The 24,604-nt window shown below is 40.2% G+C and overlaps 1 protein-coding gene across 13 annotated transcripts in view; it reads right to left on the reverse strand.

The window, feature by feature from the left end:
• PARD3B (par-3 family cell polarity regulator beta) overlaps positions 1–24,604 on the reverse strand; it is a 1,159,019-nt gene that overhangs the window by 320,063 nt on the left and 814,352 nt on the right. For 12 of the 13 annotated variants that reach the window (XM_086344421.1, XM_086344496.1, XM_086344507.1 and 9 more), the window contains 2 exons: positions 23,725–23,931; positions 22,765–23,002 (listed from right to left, as the gene is read on the reverse strand). In XM_086344421.1, coding sequence (XP_086200547.1) covers positions 22,765–23,002; positions 23,725–23,931 — 445 coding nt within the window. Of the gene's footprint in view, positions 9,414–22,764; positions 23,003–23,724; positions 23,932–24,604 lie in introns of all 13 variants that reach the window. The other variant, XM_086344523.1, reaches the window with a different exon arrangement.

Genomic DNA, 24,604 nt, shown 5'->3' on the forward strand with positions numbered 1-24,604 from the left:
GAAAAGGCAAAATGATAGGATCCTGAAAGAGGAACTCCCCAGGTCAGTAGGGGCCCAATATGCTACTGGAGATCAGTGGAGAAATAACTCCAGAAAGAATGAAGGGATGGAGCCAAAGCAAAAAGAATACCCAGCTGTGGATGTGACTGGTGATAGAAGCAAGGTCCGATGCTGTAAAGAGCAATATTGCATAGAAACTGGAATGTCAGGTCCATGAATCAAGGCAAATTGGAAGTGGTCAAACAAGAGATGGCAAGAGTGAATGTCAACATTCTAGGAATCAGCGAACTGAAATGGACTGGAATGGGTGAATTTAACTCAGATGACCATTATATCTACTACTGAGGGCAGGAATCCCTCAGAAGAAATGGAGTAGCCATCATGGTCAACAAAAGAGTCCGAAATGCAGTACTTGGATGCAGTCTCAAAAACGACAGAATGATCTCTGTTCGTTTCCAAGGCAATCCATTCAATATCACTGTAATCCAAGTCTATGCCCCAACCAGTAATGCTGAAGAAGCTGAAGTTGAACGGTTCTATGAAGACCTACAAGACCTTTTAGAACTAACACCCAAAAAAGATGTCCTTTTCATTGTAGGGGACTGGAATGCAAAAGTAGGAAGTCAAGAAACACCTGGAGTAACAGGCAAATTTGGCCTTGGAATACGGAATGAAGCAGGGCAAAGGCTACTAGAGTTTTACCAAGAGAACACACTGGTCATAGCAAACACCCTCTTCCAACAACACAAGAGAAGACTCTATACATGAGACATCACCAGATGGTCAACACCGAAACCAGACTGATTATATTCTTTGCAGCCAAAGATGGAGAAGCTCTATACAGTCAGCAAAAACAAGACCAGGAGCTGACTGTGGCTCAGACCATGAACTCCTTATTGCCAAATTCAGACTTAAATTGAAGAAAGTAGGGAAAACCACTAGACCATTCAGGTATGACCTAAATCAAATCCCTTATGATTATACAGTGGAAGTGAGAAATAGATTTAAGGGCCTAGATCTGATAGCTAGAATGCCTGATGAACTATGGAATGAGGTTCATGACATTGTACAGGAGACAGGGATCAAGACCATCCCCATGGAAAAGAAATGCAAAAAAGCAAAATGGCTGTTTGGGGAGGGCTCACAAATAGCTGTGAAAAGAAGAGACGTGAAAAGCAAAGGAGAAAAGGAAAGATATAAACATCTGAATGCAGAGTTCCAAAGAATAGCAAGAAGACATAAGAAAGCCTTCTTCAGCGATCAAAGAATGCAAAGAAATAGAGGAAAACAACAGAATGGGAAAGACTAGAGATCTCTTCAAGAAAATTAGAGATACCAAAGGAACATTTCATGCAAAGATGGGCTCGATAAAGGACAGAAATGGTATGGACCTAACAAAAGCAGAAGATATTAAGAAGAGATGGCAAGAATACATAGAAGAACTGTACAAAAAAGATCTTCACGACCAAGATAATCACGATGGTGTGATCACTGACCTAGAGCCAGACATCCTGGAATGTGAAGTCAAGTGGGCCTTAGAAAGCATCACTATGAACAAAGCTAGTGGAGGTGATGGAATTCCAGTTGAGCTATTCCAAATCCTGAAAGATGATGCTGTGAAAGTGCTGTATTCAATATGCCAGCAAATTTGGAAAACTCAGCAGTGGCCACAGGACTGGAAAAGGTCAGTTTTCATTCCAATCCCAAAGAAAGGCAATGCCAAAGAATGCTCAAACTACCGCACAACTGCACTCATCTCACACGCTAGTAAAGTAATGCTCAAAATTCTCCAAGCCAGGCTTCAGCAATATGTGAACCGTGAACTTCCTGATGTTCAAGCTGGTTTTAGAAAAAGCAGAGGAACCAGAGATCAAATTGCCAACATCCGTTGGATCATGGAAAAAGCAAGAGTGTTCCAGAAAAACATCTATTTCTGCTTTATTGACTATGCCAAAGCCTTTGACTGTGTGGATCACAATCAACTGTGGAAAATTCTGAAAGAGATGGGAATACCAGACCACCTGATCTGCCTCCTGAGAAATTTGTATGCAGGTCAGGAAGCAACAGTTAGAACTGGACATGGAACAACGGACTGGTTCCAAATAGGAAAAGGAGTACGTCAAGGCTGTATATTGTCACCCTGTTTATTTAACTTGTATTCAGAGTACATCATGAGAAACGCTGGACTGGAAGAAACACAAGCTGGAATCAAGATTGCCAGGAGAAATATCAATAACCTCAGATATGCAGATGACACTACCCTTATGGCAGAAAGTGAAGAGAAACTCAAAAGCCTCTTGATGAAGGTGAAAGTGGAGAGTGAAAAAGTTGGCTTAAAGCTCAACATTCAGAAAACGAAGATCATGGCATCCGGTCCCATCACTTCATGGGAAATAGATGGGGAAACAGTGGAAATAGTGTCAGACTTTATTTTTCTGGGCTCCAAAATCACTGCAGATGGTGACTGCAGCCATGAAATTAAAAGACGCTTGCTCACTGGAATGAAAGTTATGACTAACCTAGATAGCATATTCAAAAGCAGAGACATTACTTTGCCAATAAAGGTTCGTCTAGTCAAGGCTATGGTTTTTCCTGTGGTCATGTATGGATGTGAGAGTTGGACTGTGAAGAAGGCTGAGTGCCGAAGAATTGATGCTTTTGAACTGTGGTGTTGGAGAAGACTCTTGAGAGTCCCTTGGACTGCAAGGAGATCCAACCAGTCCATTCTAAAGGAGATCAGCCCTGGGATTTCTTTTGAAGGAATGATGCTAAAGCTGAAACTCCAGTACTTTGGCTACCTCATGTGACGAGTTGACTCATTGGAAAAGACTCTGATGCTGGGAGGGATTGGGGGCAAGAGGAGAAGGGGACGACAGAGGATGAGATGGCTGGATGGCATCATTGACTCAATGACATGAGTCTGAGTGAACTCCGGGAGTTCATGATGGACAGGGAGGCCTGGCATGCTGCGATTCATGGGGTCACAAAGAGTCGGACACGACTGAGCGACTGATCTGATCTGATCTGAGACATATGAGGCTGAAGATGGAGCCGGGAGCTAGTGTTGCGGGTGTGACCTATCAGAGAAACTAAGTTTCATTATACCAGGGATGTCTAAGATGATGGGGTTGGAATCCCATCAGGCCATGGGCTCTACAGAGCACCAAATATATGAGGCAGTGCTACCAGGCAGACTCCAGAGTAAGGTTATCTTGGTAGGGAAGGTAGCACTTCGTTTAAAAGTCATAGCTACTCAGAGCTCCATAGTTTACTAAGTTCTGTGGTGGGGCTACCAGAAACCCAAAGTGAAGAACAATTACACAAAGCTGACCAGGGATGGAGGAGAGACTGCTGATAATCAATCTATTTCTGGGTTTTATTCAGGAGACAAGGACCTGGAGGAACCTGAGAACTGGGTTACCTTTATGAGAAGACACAAAGGAAAGAGAAAGAGAGGGAGAATGAAGTCAAGGCAGAGATACAGGGAAAAGAATAATTCTTAGGAGGTGGCTTTCGTGCCCAAGATGATACAAGACCTGTGGAAACTACCGTTGCAAGGCAAGTCCAGAATAATCAGACTTTTCCACAAAGTGCGGCCTTAGCATGTTGAGATTGAAAAGGAGCTGGGTGAGCTAGCTTCAGAAGGCTGACCAAAGGAGTCAAACTGTCAGGGGAAGGAGCTGAGTCTGCCTGAGAAAGTGAGGGCAACCTACTGGGTCGCCACATCTGTATTTGCTGCCGAGGTTCCTTGGCAATCTTGCTAATTTTTAACAACGCAAAAACGATCATCTGTATACACTGAATGCTTAGGTTTATGGATTATGCTTGTGTTGTTGTGAGTTTCTTCCTTTACTTTTCTCTACTCAAGTCATAACATGGGGGAGGAAGTTGCAACTGAAAATAGTAAAACAAAAGTAAATGGAGAAGGAAGAATAAATAGGAAGATATTTAGATAGCAAATTCCAATTAGTTTGCTGGAAAGTCTTTACAAAAATGCGTCAGTAATCATATCACAGTGGACATTAAATACCCTCGAAGAGTGGGGATAAAGAGGGAATGGCAGGAGCATAGAGGAGATGGGTAGTCTAGGGTATGTGTCTTGGTCAAAAATCTAGAATATTGGTCAAAGTCACTGCTTTCATTTTATAGTCCATCTTCATCATAAAACCTCTTCTTTCACATACTCTGAAAATTCCAGGAGGCAAAAAGGAAGGCAGAACAAATCCATGTTATTGATTTTCTACTATACATTGACTAGCGTTCAAATTTAAAGTGGAAAATTACAGTCCCTGGGGGAGAAGAAACCTACCAATGGGAGGAACTAATACCAAAAGCCCCAGAATTAGGGTTTTTACTGTTCACTGGTGATTTTGTCAGCAATCACAGTTGCAAACCGTGATTTCTGGTCGATGTACCCTCCAGCTTTCTCTTGAGTCTTGAATTACATAATGGTTTAAAGAATTCTTTTGTGGGCACGTGGGGCGCTGCTTTTAGTCATTCTCTGCTGAAACATTTCTACTTTGATTTCTGGGGCTAAGTGGCTTTTTTTCAGACACTGAGAAAGCCTTAGGAGACTAGAGAGAGGTTCAGATATAGACAAGCACAAAAAACTAAGACAATGAAGAGTACACTCAAGTTTTCTTTTATAGCTTTTGCTCTTTTATATACATATTCTATTTGTAGCATAAATATTTTAAATGAGTAGTATTAAAATTACTTTTCAGTTTTGCTTTTCAAAGAACTTTTATGACTATAGCAGTTCAGTTCAGTTCAGTCGCTCAGTTGTGTTGATTCTGTGACCCTGTGGACTGCAGCATGCCAGGCCTCCCTGTCCATCACCAACTCCTGGAGCTTGCTCAAACTCATGTCCATCGAGGTGGTGATACTATCCAACCTTCTCATCCTCTGTCATCCCATTCTCCTCCTGCCTTCAATCTTTCCCAGCATCAGGGTCTTTTCTAAGGAGTCAGTTTTTCACATCAGGTGGCCAAAGTATTGCAGCTTCAGCTTCAGCATTAGTCCTTCCAATGAATATTCAGGGTTGATTTCCTTTAGGATTGACTGGTTTGATCTCCTTGCAGTCCAAGGGATTCTTGAGAGTTTCCTCCACCACTACAGTTCAAAAGAATCAATTCTTCAGTGCTCAGCTTTCTTTATGGTCCAACTCTCACTATGTTATGTAGTTATGACTACCTAGCGGCACATAAACAAAAGGTGGGGAGGGAAAGTGAGGATCACCAGATCTAATGGGAATGCAAACTAGGATGATCCACTCACCCAATTTGCTTAAAATGAGGAGATTCCCTGGGGTGGGTTTCTCAGTGCTCAAACTAGAATAATCTGGACACCTCAACATAGACCAAATAACCACACTGAGCATGAAAATGTTTAAAGGGCAAATTTTTCTGTTTGCCTCTAATTAGATTTCCTACTTTGGCAGGGTAAAGGTTAACAGTCTTGGGCTATTTCCTCCAATTCACCTGTGAAACTGACTTTTCAGATTTCAGTCTTTATCTGTTTAAGTCTACAGACATATATTTTAATCATTTTCAGCCAACAGTCAAGTAGTTGATGATCACAATGATAATTTACACATGTATTGCAAATATATATGACAAATAGACCCTAATGCTGGGAAAGATTGAAGGCAGGAGGAGAAGGAGACCACAGAGGATGAGATGGTTGGATGGCATCACTGATTTGATGGGCATGAGTTTGAGCAAACTCCAAGAAACAGTGAAGGATAGGGAAGCCTGGTATGCTTCAGTCAGTGGGGTCATAAAGAGTTGGACATGACTTAGTGACTGAACAACAACAAAAAGTACATATCTCTCAGGCAGAGAAAAACTTCCATTCAAGAAGGCAGTTACACAGCTAAGTTCAGATATTAAGACATTTCATTTTTGATATTTTTACTAAGTACACTGCAAATGTGTTAACCATAATTTTATGGGATTCAGGGATGCTCTGGTTATTTAAAAGGAGTTTAATGAAGTTTCTGTCACTTTAATAAAACCCTTCCACACTTTAAGGAAAGTGTAACAAGAGAACATATCTGACTTGTTTACTGTCGTTATCTTCAAACTGAAAACAACACTCATTTGACAATCAATATTTGTTGTAGGAATGAAAGAAATCTCAGGAAAGAAAAGAAATAACAGATTGGTTTTACTTTCAACATGTTTGTTGTGTTCCTTGTTGTTGCTTGGTCGATAGCATTGAATAAATTATTTCAAAAAAGACTGGGGACTGCTCCACTCAACCTAAAAAATCAGTATGGAAAGATATGTTCTTGGTGGGAGATGCTGGTGTCACCAAAACCGATCCTTTGAAGCATTTTGTGGAGATGCTTCCTGAAAAAGATTGTTGATATGCTCTGTATGATACAGGCTTTGAAACAAAGGAATCCAGAAAAGAGGAGTTGATGTTTTTCCTGTGGGCACCAGAACTGTCTCCTCTGAAGAGTAAAATGATCTATGTGAGCTCCAAGGATGCCATCAGAAGGAAGTTCCAAGGCATAAAACACAAATGTCAAGCAAATAGGCCAGAAAACCTCAATCGAGCTTGTACTGCTAAAAAGCTAGGTGGATCCCTAATTGTAGTTTTTGAAGGATGTCCTGTGTAGACCATCATCTGGTGCCACAAATCAAAAGCTTCCACGTTTAATGTTATCCTCTTGCTATAAGTAAAGCAGAATACAGGGACTCGCTGAAGGGGAGCTGTCTTGTCATTTGTGGGGGTAAACTATTCTGTGAACATGTGCAAATGGCCCTAAATAAATCTAAACTCTAAAATTAAAAAAAAAAAAAGAAAGATATGTTCAAAACTTATTTATTGAAAAAAGGCTTGGGTTTGTTTTTTTAGGAATGGAGAGGTAGACAGGGGTTCGAGGTATACAGCTGAATTCGAACCACAACTATGATCCTAGCTTCACAATTTGGCTTTTAATTTTAAATCCTATTTTCATGGCTAGTAATTTCATATTTATGGGTTATCTTAATTAGATAGTAAGTTTAAGTAAAGGGTTCATGTTGTATATCTTTTTCTGAATTTCCCCAGAGTAACATTTAATAGACACTAAAGTAATGAACTGATTGGCTAATTTTTTCATACCATTTTAGATGGATATTCATCTTTCCTACTGTTAGGGAGGTCAATTCCATAACCTATTCAGAAACCTCATTCCAGTGCTTAACGATCATCTTCTTTTTCTATCTAACCTCATGTGTTTTTCTGATAGTGATTTTGGCTCAGTATCTCTAGCCCTGTCCTCAATGGCAATGGTGAACAGTTGGTTATTATTACCAGGTAACTCATCCTTCAACATTTACTTCAAGGAGGAAAAAAAAAACAAAATCCTAATACAGTTTGCCCCCTTTCTTATTTTTGGGCCACTTCCACTATTTTCATTATTTTCAATACTATTATCTAGAATGACTAAAGGGCACTACACATTAATATTCAAATAAGTCTACTCCAATTAGCACATCATATAAGCCAGCCAATCAGCACAACCTTATTAAAGGCCAACACTGTGAAAAGTATGATGAGAAAGTCCGTGTGTTTAAAGGAATTTACAATCCCACTGAGAACATGAGACAAACATGTAAAACCCAAACTAAAAGCCGAGTCAGCCTATGGGAAGTACTGAATGAGGAGACACGGACTATAAAAGTATTGATGAGAAAGAGAGACACGCAGGTCAAAGAAGGACCATGGAAATGGGGCTGAAGGTGTGTTCAGAGGCCTGGGAGGACTCAGAGAGAGGGAAGAGGGATCAGCTCAAGAGAGGGGCAACTTAGGGCTCCATAAAGCTTGTTTGAGGGTAACAGTGAGCAATCTGGCTGGAATGGTGAGTTTGCAGAAATGAACAAGAAAAATCAATGATGGAAAAATAAGCTGGAGGGACATCCTTGGCAGTCCAGTGGTTAAGACTCTTCCCATCCACTGCAGGGGGGTGCAGGTTCAAAACCTGGTTGGGAAACTAAGAAACTGCAGGCCAGGCAGGGTGGCCAACATTTTTTAATAGGAAAAAAAGAAATTGGAATAAGAATATAGAGGCTACTGAATGCCAAACTAATTTTATTTTAATGAGTCAGTAGTTCCCAAATGGAGGTTCCTGGGGTTGGATGCAAAAGAAGCATCAGGGAATCCCAGGTCCTAGTCTAGAACTAATGAATCAGAATCTCTGATGATGAAGTCCAGTGATTCATAACTTTAACAAGCTCTGTTGATGACTCTAGAGTACAGCTGGATTTTTGAGAACTACTAGAAAATTGGGACGGAGAAGGCAATGGCACCCCACTCCAGTACTCTTGCCTGGAAAATACTATGGACAGAGGAGCCTAGTAGGCTGCAGTCCATGAGGTCACTGAGTCAGACACGACTGAGCGACTTCACTTTCACTTTTCACTTTCATGCATTGGAGAAGGAAATGGCAACCCACTCCAGTGTTCTTGCCTGGAGAATCCCCAGGACGGGGGAGCCTGGTAGGCTGCCGTCTATGGGGTCGCACAGAGTCGGACACAACTGAAGTGACTTAGCAGTAGCAGCAGCACATAATTGGGAATCATCACACAAAGGAGAAAATTGAAGTGCAGAGTGGTTAAGTAGTTGTTGAAAGAAGCAGAGCTGGGATTTGAACCTAAACAGAATGATTCTGGAGGCGCTGCTCTTTGCCACTGTTCTATATCATACCTGAGGGCACAAGGTGTTCATTGAAGGTCTGATAACTGAATGAGTGAATGATTGGTGGTCATGCCTGGGATGAATTGGAATGAAGAAAGGAAGAAAGCACGCAAGTTGGTTAGGCATCTATGAAAGCAGTCTAGCCACAGCAAACAAACGTGGTAATTAGAGTATGGCAGTAGAAATGGAAAAAAAAAAACAGACCCAAATGGAAGAGAGAGCATTTTGTGAGTATCAACAGGATTGCTGGATGATGGAAGAATGGGAATAGGAAGAGGGAGGCATCCCGGATGTCATGGGATTCCTGGCAGAATCTCAGACAGATTCAAGGGAGTCAGGATGAACTTGTGACTTAGATGTGTGAATGATGAAATAGATTTCAGACATGTTGAAGCTGAGGTGAGGCTGGGCCACCATGCAGAAATGACCAGCAGCTAGCTGGAGAAACAAAACTGGACTGTCTCCAAAATTCTGGTAGATGCTATTTAGCATGGTTAAGATGAAAATTCTAGATGTGGGACCTAATAATACTTGTATATCTCACGTGTATGAAAGTATACACAGAATTATGGCTGGTGTCAACGAATGTTTAAATGCTAATACAATAGAAGCAGTGATCAAGAGGGGTCTTGGTATTGTTATCAGTTCAAAGTCTGTCTCCAGGTAGGCTGTCTCACTTCTCCAGTCTCATTCTTTACTGCTTGCCCAGTTCATCTCCCATGCATCTGGAAGATAGATGTTAGTAAATCATATTGAGGTGCTCAGATAAAAGGTGCTAAGTAAAGAACTAATTCCATTTTTCCTCCATGCAAATGATTAAATCTATACATGTCATTATCTAATAGTATTAAGTCAACATTCTGCAAGGACATGACATTGTGCTGGACATGGTACAAAGCAAATTAGCAAATACAGCCTCAACGAGGAACTTACCAGTGTTTATATACATGAATAAAACTGTTGTTAATATGTTTTATTAGTTATTTAATATGAATATGCAAATGAGTCCATTAGGAAATCCTTTGCATTTTATTAATCCAGCATTTTAAATGATTATATTTCACCTGAGATGCTAATGAAGTTTATTAACGTGTAGCTTCCACTTTAGTGCTTGTGAAAGTTCTTTTTAGCATATCAATTTCTTTAAAAGTTAAGCCAATTTTTTCCACTGGACTTTTGTTCTGATCTGTTAACAAATCTAAACCTCATTATCCAAGAGAAGGACCGAGGTAAACGGCCTATTCTTCTTCAGTACTCTTTTGTAATTCACATTAACGTTAATGGGCGCTATGCATGCACATTAAGAGGAGAAGGGAACCCTAATTAAACAAGTAGCCTTTTGGTTGACATTCTACGTGATCATTTTTTATTGTGATATGTATGAGAAAATCATCTTGCCTTGGACACCCATAAACAGAACTACCAAGTAATCAAACTTACATAGGGTAGGAGGGGAAGGCGATAACAGCAATCAGCTTTTAAAATGAGTTTGAAAACAAGCTAACCGTGCACTTTTATATTAATGAACTCCATCAATGCCCCTCACTCCTCCACTGAACACATACTCACACCCTCCCCCAGAAAAAAAGAATGACAAATATTTGCAGACATACATAACAGTCAAAAAAAAATTATTAAAGTCAAGACACCAAACAAACTGCATGCTGGGCACCATAGCAGCTCATTTGTCTGAACTCAGTCTATCAGAGTAGCCTGTCTGTCTCTGGGTTGTCTTTTAGTTAAGAAATAAATGCTGACCAAGCAGTCCTAAATGTGTTTGATCCAAATTGCACTTATACTTTTTACGTACCATGCTTGCATCTTTTTTCATCATCTTATATCATTTGCCCTATTCATAAAGACTCCCTTCTCCAATTCTTTGTATTCTCCTGTTCACAATCTACTCATATTATGATGCTAATTTTCCCCTCTGGTGCTTAGTTGCAAACGAACAAAAGCTAGGATGTATGATACATAAATATATAAATATTATCAGCTATCACACCACTGGGTTTAATGGAAGTCAATATCAGTATATTATATTCTCTACTTTGCAATTCCATTATGGGCTTAACACTGCTGGCCGTAAAAAGGAGCATTCTGAGTCTACGCCTGTGATAATAATAATGAAAAAAAAAGGGGTCATTGCTCTTCCCAACTTGAATGAAAAATTAAAATTGCTGGGGCACTTAGCTCAAAGGAAAATTGGCAAATTAACAAACCAAGAAACGAAATATTCATGGCTCATACTGTGGAAGAGAAACTTAAATAATTTAAGATGGATGGTGAGGTGAGAAAATTCAGAGTTACCAAAGAGGCAAAAAGTGAGCCTAACCACATTCCAATGTGCTTTCAGCTTCTCTTTCTTTCCCTCGGCAATCAGCAATCAGAGGCAGCCATGGAGGAGAATGGATGGCTGCACCAGGAGTAGCCTTTGACATGCAAATTTATTTATTTATTTTTGTCACAGTCCTATATTTCTTTCAGATTTAATATATGCAGCCATTTTACCCTGATGTACAAATCTCTGTGTTTTCAATGTATTTCTATATCCAGCTGGAAGCTGAATTATGAACTCTGACCTACTCTGGCTTTCATTTTTCATCTGAAATTTCATGTTTCCAACTGGCCTCTACTTCATGAAACCAAGCACCTTAACGCTAGTCTGTGGTGGGCCTTCTGCCTTTGGGGAAATGACTGTTACAACTTCCCTGGCCTGGCTGCATAAGCTAGGTTACCCTTCACACCCATAAAGTTGCAGGGATAACCAGACACTTCACAACCAGTATCTGGAAAGAGGTAATGACGGGCATGAGTGCATTACAGTTATTGTACACGAGACCTGTAACAGCCATTATGGGATCAAGGTAAGGAGAAGAAAGTATGACAGGTATGTCATGCTCCCTGGAGACTTAAGTATTCAGTCTATCTAACCTAATTTAAAAATCAAGTCAAAATGTATCTTTATGGGTCATGTATTATAAGACAACTTCCAAGGCAGTCCAATGAAATAACTCTGAGCCATGGGTTAAGAATATCAAGTCTGAAACCCATCCATACATTCTGGTCTGAAATACTGGACAAGGGAAAAAAAAAAAAAGGAAAGCAAAACAAAACAAAATAATTATTCTCCATCTGAGTTCATTTTCTATTTGTATTTAGCAGTAGATAATTTCTCTGACTTAATTTGATATGAAGTTATTCATCATTAAGAGATGAAATAACCTTTGAAAATAGTTTATGGTTACATTTAGAAGAGGGTGACCCAAAGTTTATAAAATATAAATGAGTGAATGATTTCAGTTTTATCATTACTTCTTAGAATTTCCTACACAAAACTGTCCAGGCTTAAGACAGCATGTCTGCCTGAAATACACAACAGCAATTAGAGGGAAAGAGAAAAATGAAAGCAAAATTTAGTGGGTTACAAGTGAAAGGCAATATCTGAGGGTTGGCTGTCTGAGGTTTGGTCCCTTGATGGAAGACAAGAAAGGAAATCTACTAGGCCAGGAACCACACTGAGTGTTTTGCTCACAGAAACTGCTGAACTTAAACTTCACAACAATTCAGAGAGTATACATTATTATCCCCAGTTTACTTATGAGTAGACTGAGACTCCAAGGGATTAATGAAGGCCACAGAGCTTGTAACTGGCAGATTTTCAACTCAGTTAAGAGTTAATTTGATGGTGGTGATGTCTGGGTTGTTTGTGGTGGTGGACGAGGGTGTCTGTGTGTTTGTGTGTGTGTGTGTATGTGTGTAGGAGTATTCTCTTTTAAATAATTCACAGCAGATGTCATAATATAGAGCTTCCCTAGTTTCAATAAGATATTTACAGGCAGATATTGTGGGTTTGGTTCCAGATTACGGCAATGATATCACATTAAAACAAGTCACACAACTTTTTTGGCTTCCCAGAGCATATAAAAGTTATGTTTATAGTATGAAAGTGAAAGTAAAATGCAAGTCACTCAGTCCTGTTTGACTCTTTGTGACCCCATGGACTATACAGTCCATGGAATTCTCTAGGCCAGAATACTGGAGTGGGTAGCCTTCCCAACCCAGGTCTCCTACATTGTAGGCGGATTCTTTACCAGCTGAGCCACAAAGGAAGCCCAGAAATACTGGAGTGTTAACCTATCCCTTCTCCAGTGGATCTTCCCAACCCAGGAATTGAACCGGGGTCTCCTGCATTGCAGGCGGATTCTTTACCAACTGAGCTATCAGGGAAGCCCTGTTTATAGTATACTGTGGTCTATTAAATGTGCAGTAGCATTATGTCTAAGAAACAATGCACATCTTAATTAAAATATACTTTATTGCTAAAATAGGCTAACGATCATCAGAGATCACCATAACAGATAAATAATAACGAAAAAGCCTGAACTATTGCATGAATGATGAAAATGTGACACAAAGAAATGAACTGAACAAATGCTATTTGAAAAATGACACCGATAGACTTGCTCAATGCAGGGTTGTCACAAACCTTCAATTTGTAAAAATTACATCTCCAAAGCAAAATAAGTGAAGTACAATAAAACGAGGCATGCTTGTAGTCTATTTTGGTACAAAATGGATGAAACAGATGCTTTCCCATTTCCAAAGCATAGAAATAAAAGTTTTTCCTCTGTGTTCTAAAAAATACCTTTGTCATTAGGGTTCATGATTTAGGTATTTTGTTGTAGAAACTAAACCAGTGTATACCTGCATTAGCTGGGTTAAGATGAAATAATAAAAAAATATCCAACTGGTGGGCTGGGAGAAACAGAGTTAATATAAACAGCTACAAATCAAGTTCACCATTCAGATCATAGACCACCTGCCTTCAAAATGTTTATATCAGATATGAAGTATCATCACCTTCAAAATGATACTTCAGGTATCATATGTACTAAAACAGATACAATTTGGGTTGACTCTCTGTTACAGCTTTATATGAAATTGGTTTAAAAATAATCTTCCCATGCTCATATGCTAAAAAAAAAAAAAAAAAAAAGCAGACATAAAGTGATCTGGCATGAGTACCCTGGTGTGCTAAGTTCTGATAATGTAGCTGCTGGAAATTCAGTGTGGCCTGGGCAGGTGCATACTCTGTCAGGCTGGTAGACAGTGGCTGAAGGTGCAATGATACCATCTCTTCTGATTTTACCTTTTTCTTAGCACCTAATACAGCCTGAAATAATCTCAGTGATTTTGAGTGAGTTGTTCATTTTTCTCTCCCTCACTGAGATATAAATTCCACAAGAGCCATGGCCTGGAGATCTTGTTCAGCACGATATAAATTGACTGCTGATTCCTTCAAGTTGTATGTATCCTAGGCAAACATCCCATCACTCCATGGGAAATTCACTGTTACAGGCAGTTCACATGTTTTGTTTTGTTTTGTTTTGACTTAAACTCACCACAAGAAATTAAAAAGTCTCTGATTCTTCCCTCCCTTTTTAAGATAAAAAAAAGTACCATTAAAGAAGCGATTTATCGCTGTATGCCCAGTGCCTAGAACAGTGCCTGATGCAAGTGAAAGTGTTAGTTGCTCAGTTGTGCCTCATGGACTGTATCCTGCCAGGCTCCTCTGTCCATGGAATTCTCCAGGCAAGAATACTAGAGTGGGTTGCCATTCCCTTCTCCAAGGGATCTTCCTGACCCAGGGATCAAACACAGGTCTCTCGCATTGCAGGTCTCTGTTTGTATCAGGGAAGTCTGATGTAAAGAAGGCCCTTACTAAATGGTGGTTATGTAAGTACCCCAAGTCCAAGGAGCCCTGGCTGCGCAGGCGCAGGAGGGCCTAGAGGAGCTATCCCACGTTGAAATCAGGAAGGGCAGCGGTGAGGAGATACCCCTCGTTCAAGGTAAGGCTGTGCTTTGCTGGAGCAGCCGTGAAGAGATACCCCACGTCCAAGGTAAGAGAAACCCAAGAAAGACGGTAGGTGTTGCAAAGGGCATCAGAGGGCAAACACACTGAAACCATACTCACAGAAAGCTAGTCAATCTAATCACACTAGGACCACAGCCTTGTATAACTCAATGAAACTAAGCCATGCCCATGGGGCAACCCAAGATGGGCAGGTCATGGTGGAGAGATCTGACAGAATGTAGTCCACTGGAGAAGGGAATGGCAAACCACTTCAGTATTTTTGCCTTGAGAACCCCATGAACAGTATGAAAAGGCAAAATGATAGGATCCTGAAAGAGGAACTCCCCAGGTCAGTAGGGGCCCAATATGCTACTGGAGATCAGTGGAGAAATAACTCCAGAAAGAATGAAGGGATGGAGCCAAAGCAAAAAGAATACCCAGCTGTGGATGTGACTGGTGATAGAAGCAAGGTCTGATGCCGTAAAAAGCAATATTGCATAGGAACCTGGAATGTCAGGTCCATGAATCAAGGCAAATTGGAAGTGGTCAAACAAGAGATGGCAAGAGTGAATGTCGACATTCTAGGAATCAGCGAACTGAAATGGACTGGAATGGGTGAATTTAACTCAGATGACCATTATATCTACTACTGAGGGCAGGAATCCCTCAGAAGAAATGGAGTAGCCATCATGATCAACAAAAGAGTCTGAAATGCAGTACTTGGATGCAATCTCAAAAACGACAGAATGATCTCTGTTCGTTTCCAAGGCAATCCATTCGATATCACAGTAATCCAAGTCTATGCCCCAACCAGTAACGCTGAAGAAGCTGAAGTTGAACGGTTCTATGAAGACCTACAAGACCTTTTAGAACTAACACCCAAAAAAGATGTCCTTTTCATTACAGGGGACTGGAATGCAAAAGTAGGAAGTCAAGAAACACCTGGAGTAACAGGCAAATTTGGCCTTGGAATACGGAATGAAGCAGGGCAAAGACTAACAGAGTTTTGCCAAGAAAATGCACTGGTCATAGCAAACACCCTCTTCCAACCACACAAGAGAAGACTCTATACATGAGACATCACCAGATGGTCAACACCGAAATCAGATTGATTATATTCTTTGCAGCCAAAGATGGAGAAGCTCTATACAGTCAGCAAAAACAAGACCAGGAGCTGACTGTGGCTCAGACCATGAACCTCTTATTGCCAAATTCAGACTTAAATTGAAGAAAGTAGGGAAAACCAGTAGACTATTCAGGTATGACCTAAATAAAATCCCTTATGATTATACAGTGGAAGTGAGAAATACATTTAAGGGCCTAGATCTGATAGATAGAGTGCCTGATGAACTATGGAATGAGGTTTGTGACACTGTACAGGAGACAGGGATCAGGACCATCCCCATGGAAAAGAAATGCAAAAAAGCAAAATAGCTGTCTGGGGAGGCCTTACAAATAGCTGTGAAAAGAAGAGACGTGAAAAGCAAAGGAGAAAAGGAAAGATATAAACATCTGAATGCAGAGTTCCAAAGAATAGCAAGAAGACACAAGAAAGCCTTCTTCAGCGATCAATGCAAAGAAATAGAGGAAAACAACAGAATAGGAAAGACTAGAAATCTCTTCAAGAAAATCAGAGATACCAAAGGAACATTTCATGCAAAGATGGGCTCGATAAAGGACAGAAATGGTATGGACCTAACAAAAGCAGAAGATATTAAAAGAGATGGCAAGAATACATAGAAGAACTGTACAAAAAAGATCTTCACGACCAAGATAATCACGATGGTGTGATCACTGACCTAGAGCCAGACATCCTGGAATGTGAAGTCAAGTGGGCCTTAGAAAGCATCACTACGAACAAAGCTAGTGGAGGTGATGGAATTCCAGTGGAGCTATTCCAAATCCTGAAAGATGATGCTGTGAAAGTGCTGCACTCAATATGCCAGCAAATTTGGAAAACTTAGCAGTGGCCACAGGACTGGAAAAGGTCAGTTTTCATTCCAATCCCAAAGAAAGGTAATGCCAAAGAATGCTCAAACTACCGCACAATTGCACTCATCTCACATGCTAGTAAAGTAATGCTCAAAATTCTCCAAGCCAGGCTTCAGCAATATGTGAACCGTGAACTTCCTGATGTTCAAGCTGGTTTTCGAAAAGGCAGAGGAACCAGAGATCAAATTGCCAACATCCGTTGGATCATGGAAAAAGCGAGAGAGTTCCAGAAAAACATCTATTTCTGCTTTATTGACTATGCCAAAGCCTTTGACTGTGTGGATCACAATCAACTGTGGAAAATTCTGAAAGAGATGGGAATACCAGACCACCTGATCTGCCTCCTGAGAAATTTGTATGCAGGTCAGGAAGCAAGAGTTAGAACTGGACGTGGAACAACAGACTGGTTCTAAATAGGAAAAGGAGTACGTCAAGGCTGTATATTGTCACCCTGTTTATTTAACTTGTATTCAGAGTACATCATGAGAAACGCTGGACTGGAAGAAACACAAGCTGGAATCAAGGTTGCTGGGAAAAATATCAATAACCTCAGATATGCAGATGACACCACCCTTATGGCAGAAAGTGAAGAGGAACTCAAAAGCCTCTTGATGAAAGTGAAAGTGGAGAGTGAAAATGTTGGCTTAAAGCTCAACATTCAGAAAACAAAGATCATGGCATCCGGTCCCATCACTTCATGGGAAATAGATGGGGAAACAGTGGAAACAGTGTCAGACTTTATTTTTGGGGGCTCCAAAATCACTGCAGATGGTGACTGCAGCCATGAAATTAAAAGATGCTTTCTTCTTGGAAGGAAAGTTATGACCAACCTAGATAGCATATTGAAAAGCAGAGACATTACTTTGCCAACAAAGGTTCGTCTAGTCAAGGCTATGGTTTTTCCTGTGGTCATGTATGGATGTGAGAGTTGGACTGTGAAGAAGGCTGAGTGCCGAAGAATTGATGCTTTTGAACTGTGGTGTTGGAGAAGACTCTTGAGAGTCCCTTGGACTGCAAGGAGATCCAACCAGTCCATTCTGAAGGAGATCAGTCCTGGGATTTCTTTGGAAGGAATGATGCTAAAGCTGAAACTCCAGTACTTTGGCCACCTCATGCGAAGAGTTGACTCATTGGAAAAGACTCTGATGCTGGGAGGGATTGGGAGCAAGAGGAGAAGGGGATGACAGAGGATGAAATGGCTGGATGGCATCACTGACTCGATGGACGTGAGTCTGAGTGAACTCTGGGAGTTGGCGATAGACAGGGAGGCCTGGCGCGCTGTGATTCATGGGGTCGCAAAGAGTCAGACACAACTGAGCAACTCATCTGATCTGATGTAAGTGAAGAATAATTATGAACGCTTTTGACAAAGAGGAGGCATTCAACGATGTTAGTGATCAAATGAGTATGGGCAAAATACTAAAAGACAGAAATGAAATTCTTAGTAGCAGGTTTTACTCTTTGTTCTTTGTTAATCAATCAAAAAAGTTTCCTGGGCACACCAATGGTATAGAAGAAGGTACTTGATGGACATTGAATCTTTCCATTTAGGTCCAGAACAAGCTGACCATCTGAAGCCTTTTAAAGTGAGTGGTCTATAATACCAAGAGTAGATGATAGTGGCTATGATGTAAAGGAATGGATTTCAAACACAATTAAACTGACAGAATTCAGTTTCAAGAATATAAGGATTGACAAGCTTATTAAATAATTAAGAAATCAAGGACTGACTTTGGGTTTTTACTATAAACAGGGCAAGATTTTCTTAGCCAAAGGATATTATATATATATGTTTTTAGTGCTAGAAAATATCTGTTAGACCCCAGGAAGGTGGATAGGGCTGATAGCTATGAGGTTGTTTATTGAGGGGTTTTGGACTTCACTCTTTGGTTGCAAGGAGCCACTCACTGGTGGTCTTTTCTGCAGGGTAGTGCCATGAAGAATACAAGAAACACAAAATGAAAAAAATGTAAGCACCTTGATCCTCTAAAATTCTCTTTCAACAGCAGGTAAAACAGAGTATAGAGGGAAACTACCAAAATTGGTAGGTTCTTAAGCTGCATATTTTCCCACAATAAGTCATAGCCTATGTAAGAGCCATAGGTGAAATTGCAAGGAACTAATTCCGAAATCAACAAAGCATACTAGAGCCGGACAATACATATAAAGGTATGAATTAATGAGATCTCCCATAATTTTTTCAAAATGATAGGAAATAGGTTAAATTAACTGAGCTAAACTGTGCTATTACATGGCATCAACACAAAGCGACCAGAGAATAGCAGAAAAGCACACGACACTTAACTTCCCACGAGCAAGAGCAAAGCTACCGCTACCACAATTACACTTCCATGATGTGTGGTGAGGGAAGGACAGGGAGGCAGAAATTTGGTCCCTGCTCACACCCTTGGCCAAGTATCATTGTACATGGCACAGCTACACAATCTATACTAAAGCCCCATGTTCTGGAGGGTGTCTGAAGTGCAGATACCGGAACAAAATTATACATATTTAAACCACATATCTAACTCCTTGAGATCCTTAGAGCAATCAATTTTTTTTTTTTTTAAATAAGTAACTAAGTCAATAGCATCTGAACAACAGATGAGAGTTAAAGCAAAGTCTGTTGGCTAATGGTAACAGCTTTTGTGTTCTTTCTTGTTGAAAATGTGCATGTAGCAGCATCTCCAATATGCTCACAAACTCGGATGCAAAAGGCTACGGAAAACAGTTGCTATTTTTACACCGGAGATAAAATCAAACACCATCTTTCAGATCTTAATTTCTCTAAAATAGGGCAAGGAAATAAAATCTGAATTACTAGATGTCTCAAGAATCTAGGACCTGTGATTTCTATCAGAGGAAAACACAGCAAACATTGGACAACGACAGGAAGAGCCAGCTCTGTATTCTGGGCAGTGGAGTATGAACCTGCCAACTCACATCATCTGAAATAAAATACAGAGTTAAAGTTTAATTTAGTAATATTCTAGAAAATGGGAAATGTGAAGCTATAATAGTTTTTCTATTTACAGACTACTGTAGTTAAATCTTTATAGTATTTTTCTTTAGCACTTTAAAGAGGATTTTTTAACCTTATAAATTAATATTGTAAAGTATTAATAATTATGATAATAGCAATATGTTTTTCTACTGATGCTGCAAAAACCGCCATATACTGAGTGGCTTAAACAACAAAAATGGGCTGAAATTAATGGGTTGGCAGGCTGTGTTCCCATCTGGAAGTTCTCCAGAGAGAATCCATTGCTCTGTCCTTCCCACCTTCTAGAGGCTGCCCACAGTCCTTGGCTCACAGTCCCTCCAGCTACATATTGCATTTCTCTGTATCTTCCACAGTCACATCTTCTTTTAAAATTTTTTTTATCTGTTTAATTTTGGCTGTGCTGAAACTGTTGCTGCACGGGCTTTTTCTCTAGTTGCGGTATGCGGGCTTCTCATTGCGGTGGGTTCTCTTGTTGCAGAGCATGGGCTCTAGGTGCTGACCTTCAGTAGTTGTGGCTCCCGGGCTCTGGAGCTCAGGTTCATTGTGTGGGCTTAGATGCTCTGCAGCATGTGGGATCTTCCCAGAACATGGATTGAACCCATGTCTCCTAAACTGGCAGGTGGATTGCCATCCACTGTACCACCGGGGAAGCCCTTCCACTTTTAAGACCCCTTGTTTTTGCCATACGCCCACTGGTGGAAATTCAGGATAATCTCCTTATCCTAAGGCCAGCTGAACAGAAAACTCAATTCTACCTGCAACCTCACTTCTCCTTTGCCAGGCAATATAACATGCTCACAGGTACTACAAATTGGGACATGAAAATCTTTAGGGAAGCCATTATTCTACTTACTGTGATAATGAACATTTATTGAATATTTGTTACTTGCCAGGCATTGTTCTAAGCAAGTTACGTATAATTAAGCAGCTATAATTCTCTTAATAATAGATTTTATTGTTATTCCCATTTTTTAGATGACACAGAACGAGATTAAGTAACTTGCCCAATGTTACCTAGAGAGAAAGCACAGAAGCCAGGGTTGGCATCAGAGTGACAAATACAGTCTGCATTTTTAATCTCTGAACTCCACGACTGCAAAGGCGATTCTCATCTAAATATACTACAGTTCTGTGTTATCATTATTATCAAGGATGATTATCTAATAGCAGTCATGATAGTTACCCAGAATAAGGGCAAGTTTAACATTTTAATTGGTAAATGGATAGATAAAACCATAGAAACCATCAGGGAAAACAAGGGTTTTTTAGAGATTTGTCCCGTGTCTAGATTATGTGTGTCCCTAAATGTCACTTTGCAGTTTCAAGGTCACATGTACGTATACACACACACACACACACACAAACAGGGAGGGAGAGAGGGAGAGAGGGAGAGAGAATATATATATATATATATATATATATATATGAATAACAGATATGGAATGGAACTTTCTGTTTCACTAAAATTTCAGTTGAAGATCCTTAACTGAGAACATCTGATGACAAATACCACTCAGCATTCTTAAGAAAGGCATCTCTTAAGGGTTTAATAAGAGATGCAAAACTTGCCCATCAACAATCACCTCCCATGATCATCTTCAGCCCATGGAACAGAAAGGTAGAGATTGAGATTTTCTTAGATGGGATATTATAGAGGTAAAGGCAGTAATGGAAAGAGGTGCTTCTTTATCAAATTGTGGACATCTTGACAGCATATACACGGCATATATGAAGGTAGCTGTTGGAGAAGAATTAAAGTTGGTTTCTGATTGCACCCGGCTGAGCCATGCCTAGTCAATAGACTGGCTGCCTATGACATCTGTCTTACAGTCTCACTGAGTTAGACAGCAGTGGACCAGTCTTATTTTGAAACTGAGGAAAGCAAGGCTCAAGGAGCCTTAACATGTATGATGGTACTTAACATGTGTGATGCCCAGCAGTTTGTGTAGGAAGGTGATAGGTTCAGACGAAGGCCCTCTGACTCCAGATGCAATGCCCTCTCCACTACACCACAGTGCCTCTGTAGGTGATGGCTGATGTGCCCACAGACCTGGCCACGGACACACCTGGAATCATAGTGGGAGTAGGGTATGGTTCATCTACCCTGTCGTCTCTGATTCAAAGGCTGTATTCTAGAGGTCACAGGTAAAAGACTCCTTTGCCTCTTGCTTTCCCTATGTTGACGAAGAAGCATTTTCTTTACTCAAATAATGCACTGGTACCAAAGGCTCTGGGCACTACCCATGCCTCCAGCAAAACATGTTTATGGCAGCTTCCTGCCATCACCAGTGTCAGAAGCCAACCAAGAAGGCTCCTTCTGTCTTTGCAGAAAAGGAGCACGCAAAATCACCAGTTAAGATTTTTAAGCATCTACATATGATCCAGCAATCCCATTCCTGGGCATATATCTATTCAAAACTATAATTCAAAAAGATATATGCACCTCTATGTTCATAGCAGCATTATTCACAATAGCCAAGAATGAAAACAACCAAAATGTCTATTGACAAATGCATGGATAAAGAAGATGTGTTATGTATACACAATGGAACATTACTCAGCCATAAAAAAGAATGAAATAAGGCCATTTGCAGCAACATGGCTAGAACTAGAGATTATCATACTAAGCAGGGTATGTCAGAAAGAGAGAGACAGATATATGATGTCATGTATATGTGGAATCTAAAATATGACACAAATGAATTCATCTATGGGACAGAAACAGACTCCTGTACATAGAGTCTGTTACTCATATACATCCTTGCTATTGCCAAGGATGAGGGAGGGTGGGAAAGAGATGGACTGAGAGTTTGGGGTTAGTGAATACAACCATTATATAGAGAATGGATAAACAACAATGGCCTACTATACAGCAGAGGGAATAATATTCAATTCCCTGTGATAAACCATCGTGGAAAAGAATGTGTGTATGTGTCTGTGTGTATGTGTGTGTGTATATATATATGTATATATATACACATATATATATATTCTTCTTCTATAACCGAATCACTTTGTTGTACAGCAGAAATTAACACACCAATGTAAATCAAGTATAGTTCAATTAAAAAAATATTTTTAGGCATCTAGCTGTTAAGGAAGGAAAGCTTGCATTTTTTTTTTTTTTTTTTTTGAGTGAACACAAATAAGTATTTTCATCAGGAGAGAAAAAACCAAACCAAAGCAAAGTAACCCAACTTTGCCTTCAAAAGCAGGTCCCTACCTTAGCATGGCACCAAATCCCTTCTTCTTTATTTTCCTTTCTGGATCTTCATTTCCCTCTTTCTGCTTTTTCTCCTTGACTTTTAATTTGCCCTTTTCCTTCTTCTTCTCCTTTTCTTTCGTTTTTTTGACTTTCCTGGCTTTATTTTCTGCATTTTCTAGCTCAGAGTTCCCCTGAGGGGCAGATTCACAATTCAGAGCTCCTTGACCAGAGTGAGAGCTCCTATCAGACAGACCATCTGCACAAGAGGAAAAAAAAAATCAATGCAGTCAGGGGCTCCTCTGTCAGTATTTCAAGAAAAGTTAAAATAGAGAAGAACAAATCAAAGCACTCAGGAGTTCTACCCTGCCACGTGGCTACATGTACCCTTTGAAGAGACAACTGCCTAAATCTGGTTACGCAGGGCTTTTGCTGTTGGGAGTGGAGGGCCCTGGTTGCTTAGCCATGAGTATAAAAGGTTTGATATGGACTGAAACGCTGATCTCTCTGAAAGCAGCTTGTTAACCTTGATCAGCTCAGAATGCCGACATGCTGGGAAACAAACAGGGTGAGTTTATTTCCAGAAGTTTCTGAGTGCAGCTATAACCCGGCTGTTTCAATGCAATTAATGCAGTCAGTCCTTGGGTTGAGGCTGCTTCTAATGACTTGAATAAGAATGTCAAGAAATGCATACTTAGTGCTGCTACCCTAAGGGCAAATGACAGTTGGTCCTTGTAGGAAATTGAAGGAGAACAATTCTTCAGTGGTTGGCCTGTAAAATAAATTGCATATTGCGTTATCCAATTCCGTGTTCATTAAGCCAAAGGGCAAAACATATCAGGAAAATGAATTACTTTTAATATCAAAAATATAATTGTGATCCTTAAATCATTTTTCCTTGTGGTTGAGCACCCATTCGTGCCTATGATTCGCTTATAATAATGAGAGGAAGAAACCATTTCAGCAAGCGTGTCGCCGTACCGGCTTCTAACTCTTCAGGTCCATCGTAAGATTTGTCAATGGCTGCTCGGAAGCTCTCGTTGCAGCCCCGGCCGCGGACCATGTGTGGCCGAGGCCTGTGGAAGGGAAGTTCATTCTTCCTGACCTCGGCAACTGCGGTCTGTAGGCTCTCCAAGGAGCTGGACTTTTTCAAACCCAGAGTTGGACCAAAATCTTTGCTTGGAGAATCTGGAAAAAAAAGAAAAAAGGGCAAAAGGTCACCTTTCCCCTAAAGGCAGCCTGATGGAGTAGGAAGGCTTGTTGTTCTATCTCAAAAGGCAGGGGTGGGGATGTTAAGGGGGTGGGACTTGGTGTTAAACCTCATCTTTGCCACTTTTTGTGACTTTGAGCAAATATTTGACTTCTTAGTGCCTTAGTTGCTTTTCTATAAAGATGTGGGAAGATTTAAAATGATAATACATGTTATATACAGAATAAATATGTATATATATATTTATGTACACACACATACACATATACATGAATTTGAAAAGCTGTAGCACTCTCTAGAGATTATACGTATGAGAGTGTGTATACACACACTCACATAGCCACACACACATCGAGTACCTAAGTGTTTCACGGTTCTCATTCTAAGCACTCCCATACATTGTAGCTTTTATTATTTCCAAAATTGTTCTTACAGTTATTAAGGAATGTAATATGCACAAAAATCAAACAGCATTGAAGTGATTTTAATTTCTGTCCTTAAACACTTTATCATACTCTAGCACTATTCCTGTATAGTAAATGCAATTTATTTAGTCGACAGAAAAAGCAAAGCAAGGAAAGAAAACAACTTTTCTGTGTCAATGCTTACTGTTCCATATGTATTTCTATTTGATTATCTAGGAAATGGGGT

This window comes from Bos grunniens, chromosome 2, assembly GCF_055505025.1.
Source record: "Bos grunniens cultivar Pamir isolate PY7600 chromosome 2, Bosgru_T2T1.0, whole genome shotgun sequence".
NCBI lineage: Eukaryota > Metazoa > Chordata > Mammalia > Artiodactyla > Bovidae > Bos > Bos grunniens.